Below are 16,948 nucleotides of genomic sequence, written 5' to 3' on the forward strand. Positions count from 1 at the left end.
CACACACTTGCACAAATACACAAAGATATTTTTAAAAGAGCTCAGGGAGCTGTGCACAGTGTCGCACACTTGTAATCCCAGTACTTTGCAGGCTGAGAAAGGAGGATCTGGGTTCCTGGCCAGCCTCAGCTACTTAGTGAGGCATTACACAACTTAATGAGACCCTGTTTCAAAATTAAGAATAAAAAATTGGCGTGGTGAAGCATGCTTGGAATCCCAGCATTCGAGAGGCTGAGACCAGAGGATCGCAGTTCGCGGCCTTAGCTACTTAGTGAGGCCCTCTGCAATGTAGTGAGACCCTGTTTCAAAATAATTAAAAATAGGACAGGGAGTGTAGCTCGGAGGTAGAATGCCCCTGGGTCCCACCTCAAGACCCGCAAAAAAAGGGGGGGGGGCTAGGGGTGTAACTTAAGAGGTAGAATGCCCCTGGGTTCGATCCCCAGCACCACAAAAAATAAAAATAAAAATAAAGAAAAGAGCTCAGGGATTGTAGTCCATTAAGATTTCAGGAAAAAGAGATCCAGTGACCACATCATGTATCATATTATTAAATTATATCATGTACATCCTTTGAGTTTAATATCTTAGATCCATGCAATTTTAAATACTGCTAATAATTTTTAAAGCATTAAAACAGAAACTTAATTTTAAAAAATCTTAATTTGAAGCAATTTGTATAGATCTCATCATTTGCACTTTATGAGTCTAATATAAAAACTTATTTTTAGCCAGATGTGGTGGTACACGCTTGCAATCCCAGTACTTGGGAGGCTGAGACAGAAAGATCTCAGCTTGTGGTCAGCTTCAGCAATGTAGATCACCTGCAACATAGAGACTCTGTTGCAGAATAAAAAATAAAATAGGGCTGGAGGTGTAGCTCAGAAGTAGAATGCCCCTGGGTTCAATCCCCAGTACCACAAAAACAAAACTGATTTTCAATTCATTTTTCTTCCAAATCTAAAAACGAAAAGAAGAAAGCTAATATCTTATAGAAGCTGAAAATGTGTTTTAAAGATTTGGGGTTGGTATTTAAATTTTGAAGCCACCTTTGGTCTGGGTTTGGTTAATTTACTATAATTTAGTTTACAAAGATTAAATCACTCATTTGAACTACACAATCACAAAGTAGACTCTCAGTTTATGTGCCTTAATGGCAGACAAACAACAAGAAACACACTCACAATCCATTTAATACTATGCTGAAGTTGACTTCCCTTTGGTATCTGCTGTCCCTTTACCCCCCAATTTCCCCTTTGTTTACTCCCTAGCTGAAATAAAATTTTAAAATCTGAGTCGTTGATAAAGTTCAAAGGAGAAGTTTAAAACAACTTAAGATCAGAGGATCACTGCAGATTTAAACTGTCTAAGATCCATTGCTGCCCCCAATGATACTAAATACAACATTGCAATAGTTACTGTAGCCTACTGATGTGTTTATGAGAAAGTCAAGAACTGGCTTTAGGTATTTAAAGCAGAGATAAAAGAAAAATCTTATGTTTTACTGAAAGAAAAAAAAATTCACAATTTCAGGTTTAAGGATTATTTAAGAATAAACTTCAGGTTTAATTATTATTTTTTGGGGAAACTAAAGCAGATTACTAGTGGTTTCCAAAGAGAAAGATAGTTTTTTTCTCTCCTATAAAGCTGGGCATACTGCATTATTTTATAACATCAACATGTAGCTGTACAAACAGGAGTTTTTGATGTTGTTTTTGGCACAAGAGATTGAACCCAAGGGCATCCTACCTCTGAACTATACTCCTAGCCCTATTTTATCTTTTTTTTTTTTTTTTTTTTTTTGGATGTACTGGGGATAGAACCGAGGGGCCTTCTACCTCCAGGTTACACTCCCAGACCTATTTTATATTTTATTTGGAAACAGGGTCTCTTAAGCCAGCTGAGGCTGGCTTCGAACCTGTGCCATCCTCCTGTCTCAGCCTCCCAAGTGCGGGGATTACAAGTGTGCGCGCCACCGCACCCGGCTCATCTTTCATTTTGAAACAGGGTTTCACTAAATTGCTGAGGCTAGCCTCAAACCTACAATACTCCTGTCTTAGCCTCTCAGGTAGTGAGATTATAGGCATGTGCCACCACATTTGGATTACATATTATATTTGAACTAAATATGCTAGGCGGTTATCAGAGAGATGCTGTCATTGTGTGGCACCAAAAGACAACTCTGTAGTTTATATATGAAGAAACTAAATGGTTCAAATGGTCTTTGTGGGCCGGTGTAGTGGTTCATGCCTATGATCCCAGTACTTAGGAGGCTGAGACGGGAGGATGGCAGGTTCAAGGCAATTTCAGCAAGTAGTGAAACTCCAGCAACATAGCAAGACCCTGTTTCAAAATAAAAATAAAAGGCTGGGTTATGCTCAGAGGAAGAATGCCCCTAGGTTCAATCCTGGTACCACACACAGTCATTGTGCTCTATGCGCTATTACTCCTTTCAGTTTGTATAAAATTAAGACTGAAATGCCAATGACATTCTACAGAATCTCTAGCATTTTAAACAAAACATAAGCATCTATGTGAATTGGACAGGCCTCAAAAAGACAAAACATAACCCATGCATCTTCTGGGAGATTTTTTAGTACTTATATACATACTTGCCTATTATAGTGCAAGATTTATGAAATACCCAGTAACAAATCTGAATATTCTAAATTTATTTATTTTTAGTACTGGGTATTGAATCTGGGAATGGACTACTTTGGAGCTATACCCCCAGCTCTTTTTATTTTTTTATTTTGAAACAGGGTCTCACTAAGTTGCTGAGGCAGTCCTTGAACCTGTGACCCTCCAGTTTTAGCCTCCCAAGTACTGAGACTTCTGGCATGCACTGCCCCACCCAGCTTCTAAATTTCCAATAACACAAAAGGCCAAAAAGAAAAAAAGAACTATGCCTAACAATGTTTTTCATATGTGTAATGATGGATAAAGAATTGAGAGCTGGGCGTGGAGGTGCTCCTTTACTTGAGAAGCTGAGAAGGAAGATCAGAGGTTCCAGGACAGTCTCAGGGATGACCTTGTTTCAAAGTAAAAAATAAAAATAAAAATGGGCTCAGGGTGTGGCTTGGAGGTTTCCCCTGACTTCAATCCCTAGTAGAGGAAGGAAGGTTGAATGAACAAACTGAAAGTACCTGCAGAGAATGGTATAATATACACTGGCATACTTAGGTTTCACTATCAGTGTTTCTTGAAGCTGAATCTTTTCCAAAAGATCAGCACTCAGCACTTGTGAAGGTGTAGATAATAGTTGGGAAGGCCACATCTACAACCTACATACTTAAACACTTAAGAGAACAAATTTTCTTTTTAATAACTACCAGCATCCCTCTTGAAACACTGTTCCACTAATTCACTACACATTTTTCTTTCTTTAAAAAACAAAAAACACCCAGCCTATCATTTTGGAAGAAATAAAAAAAAGCTGGGCATCAAAGAAATATGATACACATGCTGAGAAAATTGCCAGGTACCCCGCACCACACAGCATGGTTTTTACTATCCTCTCTTCCAATTCCTACAGGATAATAAGACTATCCAGTGAAAGAAGGAATCTAATCCAGCTGTTGGAACTGCAAATCCAGACCTTTTTCCTCTGAACAAAATCAAGATATGAATATTTAGCCTGGTTCAGTGGCACAGGCCTATAATCTCAGTATTTAGGAGGCTGAGAAAAGCAGATCACAGGTTCGAGGCCAGCATGTGGAACTTTAATAGAGACCTTTTCAAATTTTTAAAAAAGTAAAAGGGCTGGGGATGTGGCTCAGAGGTAGAACACCCCAAGTTCGATCCTCTGTACCACGCACACAAAAAGATATGTGAATATTTGCCGAAATTGCTTACTTGTTAACAGCTGAGCAGTAACTGCATCTGCATAGAACTCTTACCCAGGAATACTTGGGAACTTTTGGAAGTGTGTGCGCGTGGAGGGGGGTATTCGCGATTGAACCCAGGGGCATTCCACCACTGAGCCCTTACTAAACCCTCCAGCCCTTTTTTTTTTGTTTGTTTGTTTGTTTGGCAACAGGGTCTCGCTAGGTCTCTGAGGGTTTACTTGCTGGGACTGTCTTGGAACGTAGGATTCTCCATAGTCTCAACCTCCCAAGAACTGAGATAACAAGATAGCGCAACCAGGCGAGGCTTTTATCTTTCTGTTTAGAAACAGGGTCCCGCTAAATTGCTACAGCTGGCCTTGAACCTGCGCTCCTCCCATCTCGGCCTCCCAAGTACTGAGATTACAAGCTGGCGCCACCACGCCCGGCCCAACTAAGGTTTATAAAATGCCTTACCGTCCTAGTTGAAAAGGGCAACACAAACAGGTGCGGTGGCGGACGCCTAGTAAACCCAACTACTCAGGAATCTGAGGCAGGAGGTTGAAGGCCAGTCTGGGCAATTTAGCGAGATACAGTCTCAAAAACAAACAAATAAATAAAAAGAGCCGGGGATGTCGCTTTGTGGCAGAGCCACGGCCAGTCAGGGAAGGCAACGCAACAATAAAAACAAACAGTATCTCTTTTGTCCAACCTTAAAGGATCGCTTCTAAGTAACTTAAAGTCACAGTTAATGGAAGTGTTTAGAAAAGGAGAAGTCGTCACAACAGTAAACACAAAACACACACAGTCACCTTGGAGACGACGAGCGAGGCGGGGGACGGACACGGGAAGGTCCTGGGGCAGGTGGAGCTCAGGCGGCCCCGCGCGCAGCCCGGCCACCCGCCCAGCCGGCGGCTCGGGGTGCAGGCTCGGGTCCGAGGCACAGCCCGCGCCCCGCCGCCCCGTCCCCGCCCGCGCCGGCTCCTCCCCGGCGCCAGGCCCCAGGGAGGGAAGCCGGGCCGGCCAGGGCTCGGAGCCTCGCCCGACGCGCGCGGTCCCGGTCGGCTCGCCGCCCTCCCGCACTCACCCCGCGGTCCAAGTCTCAGGCCGCACCCTAACGAGGCCGCCGCAGCTCCGGCTCGGAGGCCAACTTCTCCATGGCGGGGTCCGGCGGGTCGAGAGTGGGTGGGAGAGGCGGCGGTGGGGACCGGGCCGACCTCAGGACCTCTCCGCCCGCGGATCCCCCCAGCCCCCGCGGAGCTGACACATCAACAAAGATGGTGGCGACGCGGCGGCCGGCCCGGCTACAGCTGAGGGGCGGGGCTTCGCGGGGCAGCCAATCACCGCCCGCGGGCGGCGTGGCGCGGCGCACCTAGGGGGCGGGGCCACCTGGCTGCAGTGGGCGGGGCCCGGGCGCGGGGCGCGGGAGGCGGCGCGCGGCTCTTGGCTCCGGCGGCCCCGCGCCCGGAGGCGCCCGCCAGCCGGCTCCGCGCTCGGCCCCTGCGCGGCTCCCGCGGGTCGTTTCTTTGGGTAGGGAGCGCGCCATTGAATATTGAATATTATCCCTCCTCACCCTTTGGCCGGTCTTCGTGTGAGTCAGGGACATAAAGCCATAAGAGAACCCGAATCTTGGCTTCCCGGCTCTCAGGCGCACACTCTGCACCTGACGCTGGTGGGAGGCGTCTGCGGGATCAGCCCACCTGCCGGTTTTGCAATTCATCCCTTTAAGAGACGGGGGGGGGGGGGGGGTAGGGGGCGTCTCCGTAACACCTCAGAGTTCCCAGCTTTGGAGAGGCTTCTATTACCATTGTTTAATAATAAACGTTTAGCGCGCTTTTCTTCTGAAAAGAACTGAATGTCTTGAGGACTGGTAGTGTCCCCTTCAGGCTCGGTGATCCAGCACGCTGCTTGCCACAAGAAGGGCAAAAGGGTAGTGAATACACCTTTCAAGTCGGGCTTGGTGGCGCTCGCTCGTAATCCCCGCGCTTGGGAGACTAAGACAGGAGGGTCGCACAGGTTCGAAGCCAGCCTCAGCTACTTAGCCTCTCAGCAACTTATTGAAACCCTGTCTCCAATAAAGTATAAAATAGGTCTGAGAGTGTAGCCCGGAGGTAGAAGAGCCCCTGGGTTCCACCACCCACCCCGAATATATATATATATATATATATATATATATATATATATATATATATAATCACCTTTCAAGCTCAGTGAGCCATAGGAGTCTGTGGAGGCTATTGTGAATCTCTGTCCAGTGCTTTTTTTTGTTTTGTTATTTCTGTTTAGGACCTCATAAGCAGTAACTCCTAAGTGAAAGTAGTTAATTCAGATGAGTCAATGCAAGAGTTGGTGGAGCAAACTTACTACTGTTTTTTTTTTTTTTTTCCATACTGATTGCTGCGGAAAAAATACACTGTGTAACTCTACTTGTGAGTCCTTTTCAACAGGAAATGGCACCTCCTTCCTCAAACAGAGACTGCATTAAAACACCTTTTACAGATGTCTGTGACAGGAGTGATTTGACTTAAACAATAAATTGACCAAACATTCCTAGAGTTTCAAGAAGGGTTTAAAAAAAAAAAAGACACTTTAAGCTGTTTTAGAATCATATTGTCAGTAATACCATCGATATTATTCCTGAAACTCATTTCTGAACATTTAATTAGTATAAAGCATAAACATATGTCTTTAGAAACCAAATTTTTCACTATAAGGGAAAAGATGCAAATATAAACTCTAAAATATGTAGTAGAAACACTACTCTTTGAACTTGGAAATATCAAAATGAACTCGTGATGCATTTTTTTTCCCATTAAGAAATCTAGCAGCTGGGCCTGGTGGTGTATGCCTGTAATCTCAGGACTTGGGAAGCTGTGACAGGAGGACTGAAGGTTCCAGGCCAGCCTCAGCCACTTAGTCAGGCTATGAAGAGAGAGAGAGAGAGAAAGGAAGGAATAGGGTTGGGGTGTAGGTAGGAGGTAGAATGTCCCTAGGTTCAATCCCCAGTACTACCACCAAACAAAAAAAAGAAGTAGTCTAGGGCTGAGGATGTAGATCAGTCATGCCCAATATGTGCAAGGTCCCGGGTTCAATTCCCAGCACTGGAGGAAAAACGTCCGCCCACTGAAAGGGCATAAAATGATCCAACCTAATCTCTAAATATCGTTTCTCACTAAAAGTTACCTAAAGTGGAAAAGTTGTAAGTCTGATTCCAACGTACAAGATAGCCTACAGCATGGAGGCTGTGTGCTTCTCAGATGTAAGCCTCACATAATGGCTTCCTTCCAAAGTATTTAGTATTGGAGGAGGGACTTTTACAGTAGAAAAAATCTAACAAACACTACTTCAGCAAAATGATTAAGTCCAACATCAGCTGTCAGAAGTCATGTTCATAGGATGTACAGTTGATAGGATGGATAAAAATGGCAGTTTACCTCTGTGGTTTTCCTGCTAACAACCCATAACTCCATTCCTATAAGGAAAATACGGAATTCTGATAGTGGGACATCCCACAAAAAGTCTAGTACTCATCTAAACGAGGAAAAGCTGAGAAACTGCCACAGCCAAGAAAAGCCTAACAAGACATAATAAGTCAACGTAATGTACCCTGGATGGGTTCCTGGTCCAGAAAAGGGACAGTGCCGGGAGGAGACCTAAGGAAATCTGAATAGACTCCAGAGTTTAGTAAACACTATATCCATATGGATTCCTTAGTTGTAAGAAATGTATCATACCCATGCAACAATAACAGAGGAAATGATGTGGGTTATTTGGGAACTCTGTGCTTGTCCACCTATTCTAAAAACCGAAAACTGTTTGTACAAGTACAATATACTTAAAAAGAAAAGAGGCTGCAAGTCTTGGATTCGCTTCAAAGCATTTCAGGAAGAGTGACTGGAATGATCTGTAGACAAGACTGACCATAAATTGATAATGTCGCAACTGGGTGACGGTGCACTGGGGTCCTTTTCTTCTGAATTTGTTTAAAAAAAAAAAAGTTCTATAGCTGGCAAAATTTTTCTCTCCTTCTGTATGTTCTCTCTTCAGACTCTTGTTTCCCTTGCTGTGCAGAGCTTTTTAATTTGATGCCATCCAGTTTATTGATTCTGTTTTAATTCCTGAGCTCCAGAGTATCTGCCAGTGCCTACAGAGAGTTGGCCCTATGTCTGTTTTGTTTCCTTCTAGTAATTGCAAAGTTCGTGGCCTAGTTTCTAGGGTTTTGATCCATCTTAAATGGGCTCCTGTGCAAGCTTTGAGGTAGGGGGCATATAATTTCACTCCTCTACATACGGATGTCCAGTTTTCTCAGCATCATTTGTTTAAAAGGCTATCTTTTTATCATACTTTTTTTTGGCTCCTTTGTCAAAAATCAACTGGCGATCAGTATGAGGATTTCTGTATCTTCTGTTTCATTGGTCTGTGTCTGCTTTGGTACCAATGCCAGCTGTTTTTGTTACTATAGTTCTGCGGTATAACTTGATATCAGGTGTTGTGATGCCTCCAGCATGGTTTTTTATTGAGGACTAATAACTATAATATGCAAATAATTTTAAAAGCTTAACACTGAAAAAAATATATAGGCAATTGAATGACACTTCTCGCTCCTCCAGGACTGGGACTAGAAAAAACACAAATGATCAGTGCAGTGCACGTATGAGAATATGTCTGACATCATTAGCGATCAGAAACATACAAACCAAAACTACATCAAGAGTTCATCTAACTCACAGTGGCAATCATCAAGGATATAAACAAGCCGACGTGGTGGCGCATGCTTATAATCCCAGCATTCAGGAAGCAGAGATTGGAGGATGGCGGTTGGAGGACAGCCTCAGCTACTTAGTGAGGCCCTTTGCAACTCAGTGAGACCCTGTTTCATAACTAAAAAAAAGACTAAAAATTAGGGTTGGGGTGTAGCTCGGAGGTACATTGCCCCAGAGTTCCATCCCTGGTACTGCAACAAAAAGAAGACTAGAAAATAGGGCTGGGGAATGTAGCGAGGAGGCAGAATGCCCCTGGATCCCATCCCCAGTACCGCAAAAAAATAAAAAAAAAGAACAATAATTCTGGCAAAGATGTGGGGGAAACAGGAAACCTGACACGCTGTGAGTGGGACTGTAAATTAGTACAACCATATGGAGATCATTATGCAAGTTCCTCAAAAGACTAAAAATCGAACTACCACGGGACCCAGCTAAACCTCTCCTCCCTGTCTTTCCAATTCACAACAGCCCAATCATGGATCCAGCCTACGTGTCCATCAACAGATGAACGGATAAGGAAAATGTCCTATATACACACAGAATAGAGTTTACTGAGCCATAAATAACAAAATTATATCATTTGCAGGACATAGGAGATAGGAATAGGCCTGAGGAAGGAAACATAATAAAACTTTGTCCGTATATAAAGGTATTACTACCAGTCTAACACGTACAGAAAATAGGGGGTGGAGGCTGGGATCCAGGGAGAAACACACCAGGTGCAGGGTGCATGTATACATCACTCTGATCTGAGATGTGTAACAATTCACCAATACATGTATGTTAAAAAATTAAAAAAAAGAGCCGGGCGTGGCGGCGCACGCTTGTAATCCCCGCGCTTGGGAGGCAGAGACAGGAGGATCGCGCAGGTTCGAAGCCAGCCTCGCTGGTGTAAGGGACCCTGTTTCAAAAATATAAAATAGGTCTGGGAGCGTAGCCCGGAGGTAGAAGGGCTTCCAGGAACCCCAGTACCACCAAAAATAAATAAATAAATAAATAAATAAATAAATAAATAAATAAATAAATAAATGCAAGGTTCAACAGCTTAAAATAAAAAGTCTAAAAACATTTGAACACTAGCCGTTGTCATCACAGCCCGTAGGAGGAGGGAGCGGGCAGCGAGAGGAAGAGTGTGCTTACCTTCCCAAACCAGGGAGAAGCAGTGCATTAACCTCAAACACCTCGAAAGACTTCGGGGCACGCCTGCAATCCCAGTATTTAGGAGGCTGCACGTTTGCATCCAGCCCCAGCAACTTAGCGAGGCCCCCTACAACTTAGACCCTGTCTGTAAAGAAAAAGTAAAATAGGCCTGGGGGTGTGGCTCGGAGGTAGAACAGCCCTGGGAATCCACAACATCAAAAAAAAAAAAAAAACAACTTTGAAGTAGCTAAAGCAACCCAGATGGCTTCCAGAGACCGGCTGACCGGGTGTGTGTCTGCGCTGGGTCCTGCGCTGCGGGGTGGACCCGCGCTCGGGTGCAGCCGGCGGCGCCCGCGCGGGGGCGCTCGTGAGCGCGGGGCACGTGGCGCGGGCTGCGCATGCGCGGCCCGGGGACGCGACGCGGGCCGGGCTCTGCCGGCGAGGGGAGCGCGGGAACGGCGCTGGGCCGCGGGGCTCCCCGCACCCGAGCCGCCGCCGCCGCCGCCCGGCTTGAGGTACCGGCCGGGGTCGGCCCCTTCGCCCTTCCCAGGTCAGGGCGCCCGGCGCCCCCCGGGATCGGGCGGGCCTGCGCGGGCGGCGGCCCTGGGCGTTGGGGCCGGACGTTGGGCGCGGGACGTTGGGGCCGGGCGTTGAAGTTGGGCGTTGAGCGGGCCCAGGCCGGGAGGGAGAGGGGATGGCAGGGTGGAGGCCTTGGAACTTTGGCGGAGAGAGGCAGGTCTAGGATAGGAGGCCCGGGCGCGGACGGGTTCTGTGCTGGTTGGAAGGACCAGAGGCGCAGGAATTGGGGTGTGCGGGCTGGTGGGTTTGGGAATAGCCCTGGAGCATGCCTGCAGAATGTTAATCTCCCCCTTCCTAAAAGAAACTTTATGGGTTCCGTGCTTGGGGATAATTGAAAGCTATAGAGTGCAAACACTACTGCCTTGACCTTTCCTCCTAACACCTCCTACCTTTTGTTGTAGAGGAAGGTGAAGGTGCTGCGATCTAGCAGCTGCTGCGTCCGGGCGCTTTTCTCTGGGCTTGGCTTGCTGGTCTGCCATGACTGCTAGCTCCCCCGGAGTCAGAGCAGGTGCTGTTGGTTCCCGTGGGGAGACACCTGGGGCACAGTCTGCAAAATTGCCCCTCAGTGCTTAAGCAGCAGCCGCTGTGCTAAGATGGACTAGGTGGCCAGTCTTCGGGGTTAGGACGACTGCTGTCCACGCCTTACAGTCACTAAGTCCTAGGAAGAGGAAGTGACTTGCCCGAGATGGCATAGCTAACCCGGGAAGGTGGGACTTGGATCCGACTTCAAAGCTCTTGGTCACCAGAATCATTGAGTTTTGTAGCTTTAAAACATTGTTTCCTTTGAGTAGAATGGCGGTCCTTGAATGTGAGAGGTTACCCAAGAAGGTAAAGGCAAACAGTAGAAAAGGAAATCCCTTACAGCTAAGGGTCTCTGCATGCACTTTTGTTATTAAAAGAATTAGCTCCTCCCAGTACTTGGGAGGCTGAGACAGAAGGATTGCAGGTTCTGGGCCGGCCACAGTAACTTAGTGAAACCCTGTTTCAAATTAAAAAATGAAATCAAGCTGAGAGTGTAACTGGGAAATAGAACACCCCTGAGATCAATCCCAGTTACCCCCCCCACACACACACACACACATTTAACTCGTTGCTGGGTTTACTTTAACCCTCTGAACTCCGTTCTGCAGAAGGGAAAAGGGGGGCTTATTCCGCTGTTTGCAGGGTATCCTGGGATGCTTCCCGCAGAAGAGGCAGCTGGAGTAGGATTCCTGGGGTGTAAAAGAATGGGTTCCCTCTTGACAGGCATCACAGTCTAGTGGAATTCAGAAACATATTACAAAGACATGCGTGGCGCACGCTTGTAATCCCAGCACTTGGGAGGCTGAGACAGGAGGATATTAGTTCCTGGACAGCCTCAGCTACTTAGTGAGGCCCTTTGCAACTCAGTGAGACCGTGTTTCAAAATAAAGAATTAGGACTGGGGGTGTAGCTCAGAGGTAGAATATCCTTGGGTTCCATTTCCACTACTGAAAAAAAAAAAAAAAAAAAAAGACAAGCAAAGCTGAGGTCTCATTTTTGCCAAAAGAACTGTAGAAATTAGTTGCTTCCAATTTGCTGCCCTCATTACATCAGCGATTCCCAATCCTTAGACTATCAGGATCTTCTTAACAAAGACATCTGAGGACCACTTGAATTAGCTTAAGAAACAACTAGTTCCTGTGAATTATGGGAGGAATAAATACATTTTTTATTTATCACCTGTAACGTACAAAAATAGTGGGCTATATATGAGGGGAATTGCTTGTTTTAAAACAGGGCGAGGTTGGCCTATGAGGTATCATCACAAGGGCAGCAATATCTGTTACATCTCTTTACCTGTGTATATGAGAAGTCTCCTCATGAGGCTGGGGACCAGGGTATTGTATTTAGGGTTGGTCTGCCTGCTTGAGATAAAGATATGCTCTGGTTGACATCAGGTGAAGCTAAATAGGTACAAATGCAAAGTCTTAGAGGTTTTTTTTTTTTTAAAGATGTTTATTGGTGCATTATAGGCTCTGTAGTTGATACTGATAGTGGCACACATGCGCAGAGCTCTGGGGGGCTTCCCCTCCTCCCCCTTCCCCATTCTTGATCTTGAGTATTCTCAGTTATGGACATAATATCAGTGGACACGCTTCCTTCATTGATTCTCTCCCCACCCCCTCCCCTAGACCGCCTCCCTGGCTCCACTGGGCCCTCTCCATCATCCGAAGCCCCTCTGGTATCCTGATTACTCCTTAGCTCCCACACGTGAGAGAAAACATATGACCTTTTACTTTCTGTGACTGTCAAATCTCACTTAACATAATGTTCTCCACGTTCATCCATCTTTCTGCAAATGATATAATTTTGTTCTTTATTGCAGCGTGGAATTCCACTGTATGTTACAGGTAGTTTTTTAAAGTTAAAAACTGTAAGAGCCCATTTTGTGCCCCAATTATAAAAAAAACTGTTAAAGTTCATATAATTGTAAATCAGTAGGAAAAAGTCAGCTTAATAATATGATTGCACATTTTTTAAAAAAAACCAAAAGGTTTTAGATGGCAGCTTTATTTGGATACAGTGGTCTCGGCTTCCTGCTTCAGAAGCTACTGCAGGAATGGAAGTCGTTCTGTTCAAAGTCAGGGATGTCATGACTTGCCTGTAATTGGCTTTCAGGTCACGTCTCAAGTCACTCCTCCTAGCACTGGGAATGGAACCAGGGGTGCTCTACTACTGAGCTCTGAGCTATACCCCCAGCCTTTTTTTTTTTTTTTTTTTTGGATAGAGTCTCACTATGTTGCCCATGGTAGCCTCAAACTTGGAATCCTCCTGTCTCAGCCTCCTAAGTACCATGACTGGCTGGCTAGGCCACATCTGTAGTCTAGTGCTCAGTTTTGGAGAGGCAGGTATGGATGAGGGCCTCTGATTAAAAGTGTAGAGTCCTGAGTTACCTGTAAGGCATTAACACCAGCAGGTGAAGGATCTGGAAGAAGGGGACTTTGCCGCTGTTTTGGGTGTTTAAAAAGTTGTGTTCACAGGCAGCAACAGAAGTAAGCCAGTTGGAGCTGGGCGCAGTGGCACACGCTTGTAATCCCAGCATTTGGGAGGCAGAGACCAGAGGATCGCGGTTCGAGGGCAGCCTCAGCCACTTAGAGAGGCCCTTTGCAACTCAGACCCTGTTTCAAAAATAAAAAGACTAAAAATTAGGACTGGGGGTGTAGCTCAGAGGTAGAATGCCCCAGGGTTCCATCCTCTGCAAAAATAAGTAAATAAAAAGACTTAAAAAAGGGCTAGGGGTGTGACTCGGAGGTAGAATGCCCCTGGGTTCCATCCCGGGTACAGAAAAAAAAAAAAAAAAAAAAGTAAGCCAGTCAGGAAAAGCCATTTTAAAGCATATAGTACTGTTAATGGTCTAGGAAGTTTCTGATCCTAGAACAGGTCTACTCTGCATTTGCTCTTGAGCATTGTAATGGAAATTCCTGAACAGGATGAGAGTAGGGCATCCTTCAAACCTAGATATTCCACTACAGGTAGACTTTTCTTTAAGCTTAAGTTCTCTGTTTGCTGCTTAAACTCTTAAAATTAATGTTTCTCTTAAACATATTTACAGATTTTTGAATTTTTGAAGAGTTGATGTGATGCATGAGGTTTTGCTATTAAAGTTTGGTAAACCTCAAGGCATGATCTGATTTTCCATTTGAGATTTCTGGATGTCTTTAATCAATGAATTTCATTTTTCCTGGCCAGGTTATTATGAAAACAGTGTAACAGTGCATGTAAAACAGTTATTTATCATAGAAATATTTTCTAGTCGGGCCTGGTGGCACACACTTGTAATCTCAGTGGAGACCAGAGGATCACAGTTCGTGGACAGCCTCAGCTACTTAGTGAGGCCCTTTGCAATTCAGTGAGACCCTGTTTCAAAAGTCAAAAAAGACAAAAATTAGGGCTGGTAGGAGGTAGAATGCTTCTGAGTTTCATCCCCAGTACTGCAAATAAATAAATAAATATTTTCTAAACACCTCATTATACAAGTCACCATCCTGGGCAATCAGAGGTTTTTGTTGATTTTTTTTTTTTTTAATAAGACATGGTTCCTGCACTCAAGCAACTTAAAATAACTTAGAAGAAAGACCTGTCCATAGGCAACCATATGGAGTGGCCAGGAATGGACTGGCAGATTAGATTAGCTGGCAGCCTTCATAAACAGTGATGCCATCCCATAGGCGTTTTAAGGTGATGACTGTGTCCTCGTTTCATGGTTTAAATAGTACTATGATCCCTTTCCTTGCACTAGAATTGAGTAAATACATCATTTTATGAACACTTTACCTTTGTGTGTGTCGTAGTGAGATTTAAACCCAGGGGCTTTCCATTTCTGAGCTACACACTCAGCCCTTTTTAATTTTGAAACAGGGTCTCGCTAACTTACTGTACCTGTGGACCTCCTGTCTTATTTAGTTAGCTAGGTTACCTGATTTCTTTTTCTTTTTTCTTTTCTTTTTTTTAGTATGTGTGTGGTACAAGGGGTGGAACCCAGCGGACTTCTACCTCTGAGCTACACCCCAGCCCTCTTTTTTATTCTTCATTTTGAAATAGGGTCTCACTGAATTGCAGGGGGCCTAAGTTGCTGAGTCTAGCTGTGAATCTGCAATCCTGACTCAGCCTCAAGGTCTGGGTTTCTAAAGGTGCACCACCACGCCCAGCTTGCTTTAAGCTTTCTAAGTACTGGGATTACATGTAGGTGCCACCATGCCTGGCAGTACTTCAGTCATTAAAATGACTTTTTCTATAAAAGCGGTTTTGCCTTAGATATAATTTGTAAAATGAAAAAAGACATTGAAAAAGATTCCCTCATTAGTTCCTACCCTAAAACAGCCATTGTTATTTAAATTTTGACGAATTTAACTCATTTTAATGTGAATTTTTTGCAGTTTAAATTATATTGACTATACGTTTTTCTGCAGTTTAAATTATATTGAATATACGTTTTTCTGAGTTTTCAGTTGCATTTTAATAGACGTTGTATAGTGTATTTGGAAACCAATGATAGCTTAGTATTCTGTCCAGAGGCATCACAGTTGATGCCCCTCCACCTTTGCCTCTTGTTTGTTTGGTTTTTGGTGGTACTGGGGTTCCTGGAAACCCTTCTGCCTCTGGGCTACACTCCCAGACCTATTTTTTTTATTTTTAGTTTTGGTGGTACTGGGGTTCCTGGAAACCTTTCTACCTCCGGACTACACTCCCAAACCTTTTATTTATTTATTTGTTTGTTTATTTGTTTATTTATTTATTTGGTGGTACTGGGGCTTCTGGAAGCCCTTCTACCTCAAGGCTACACTCCCAGACCTATTTTTATACTTTTAATTTGGAAACAGGGTCTCCAAGGGTGGGCGCCAACCACGCCTGTCTTTCCCAGACCTATTTTTTTATATATATATATATTTTTTTATTTGGAAACAGGGTTACAAGTGTGCACCACCACACTGGGCCCACCAAACTTTTTTGGTATTTAGGGTTATTTTAATGGGACAATTTTTAGAAGTAGAGTTCAGCTGGAGATTATCTAAGTATGTGCTTGGAAAAACCAAAGGGAATAAGGGTCAGCTGAGACTAGTTGTGAAGCGTAGCTGGAATGATCTGGCAGGTGGAGGGCAGAGGCATTCTGGGAAGTAGGTCAGCATATTTGAGGACTTGGTGTAGCGTAAAGCAGGAGAGGGCAGGAGGATTCTGAGACGGCAGAAAGGTAGGCGATGGCATGATTTAAGCAGTAGCTTTTTGGCGTTTTACTGTAAGGTGTATAAGGTGTGGGCTTAGATTGGAAATATTTCTTTTAAAATAGGAAAGACCTTTTTTTCCCCAATGCTTAAAAAGCCTTAAAAAGCGGAGACTGGTGTAGAGCTCTGAGCTTGTTCTCTGTTTCAAGTTGGTCCTTTGTTGGTTTGTTACATTCAGCTAAATGTGGAGTTTGTACTTATCAGTAGAGAAGTGTGTGTGTGTGTGTGTGTGTGTGTGTGTGTGTGTGCGCGCGCGCGCACGCGCGCGCATGCATGCGAGCACGCTTTGTAAGCCAGGGCTTGATGTCAGGGGTAAATCTGCTTTGGAGTTGTTTATGGGAATTACATTACATAAATATTTTAAAGAAATGACCTCACCCTGCAGTTCTACTTTTGTAATTAAAAATTCTCTTAAATATATTCCTTTCCTTAGATTCTGTGAATATTAAATTACTACCTAATATTGATGTCAAGAAATAATTTGGAAGCACCTACTTGTAAAATGGCAGAGCCATTTAATTTTGACCAGAATGAAAGCAAACTTCCATCACGTGATTCCTTAAGTCCTGGAGCACACCACAACCATCCTAATTTCAGGTTGAAAAGCCCGGAGAAAGGAAGTAAAAAAAACAATTTTTTGCTTTGTGAGCAAACCAAACAGTATTTAGCTAGTCAGGAAGACAGTTTAGTATCCTCAAACCCTAATGGCACGAACGGAGAAGTGGTCGGACCCAAAGGAGACAGGAAGACATTGCCGGCAGGTGAGTGAGCACCACAGGCTGCTGCTTGACACTGGTGGTTTCTCTGACTTGTCACAAGTATGTTTAACTGTACCAGTGGGCTAGTAAAGAAATCGCCAAGTGACTGCTTTGCAGGATTTGCATTTAATTGATTTAGAAAGGAA

General features: G+C 44.5%; 1 protein-coding gene across 1 annotated transcript in view; it reads left to right on the top strand.

The window, feature by feature from the left end:
• Window positions 1-16,510: 16,510 nt before the first annotated feature.
• The window catches only part of TDRD1 (tudor domain containing 1), a gene marked incomplete at both ends in the record, with an annotated part of 36,488 nt that continues 36,050 nt past the window's right edge, over window positions 16,511-16,948 (top strand). Inside the window, one exon of the mRNA XM_080694871.1 lies at window positions 16,511-16,805. Coding sequence (XP_080550997.1) covers window positions 16,511-16,805 — 295 coding nt within the window. The remainder of the gene's footprint in view (window positions 16,806-16,948) is intronic.

Source organism: Muscardinus avellanarius (genome assembly GCF_963383645.1).
Source record: "Muscardinus avellanarius genome assembly, chromosome: 4".
NCBI classification, from domain to species: Eukaryota; Metazoa; Chordata; class Mammalia; order Rodentia; family Gliridae; genus Muscardinus; species Muscardinus avellanarius.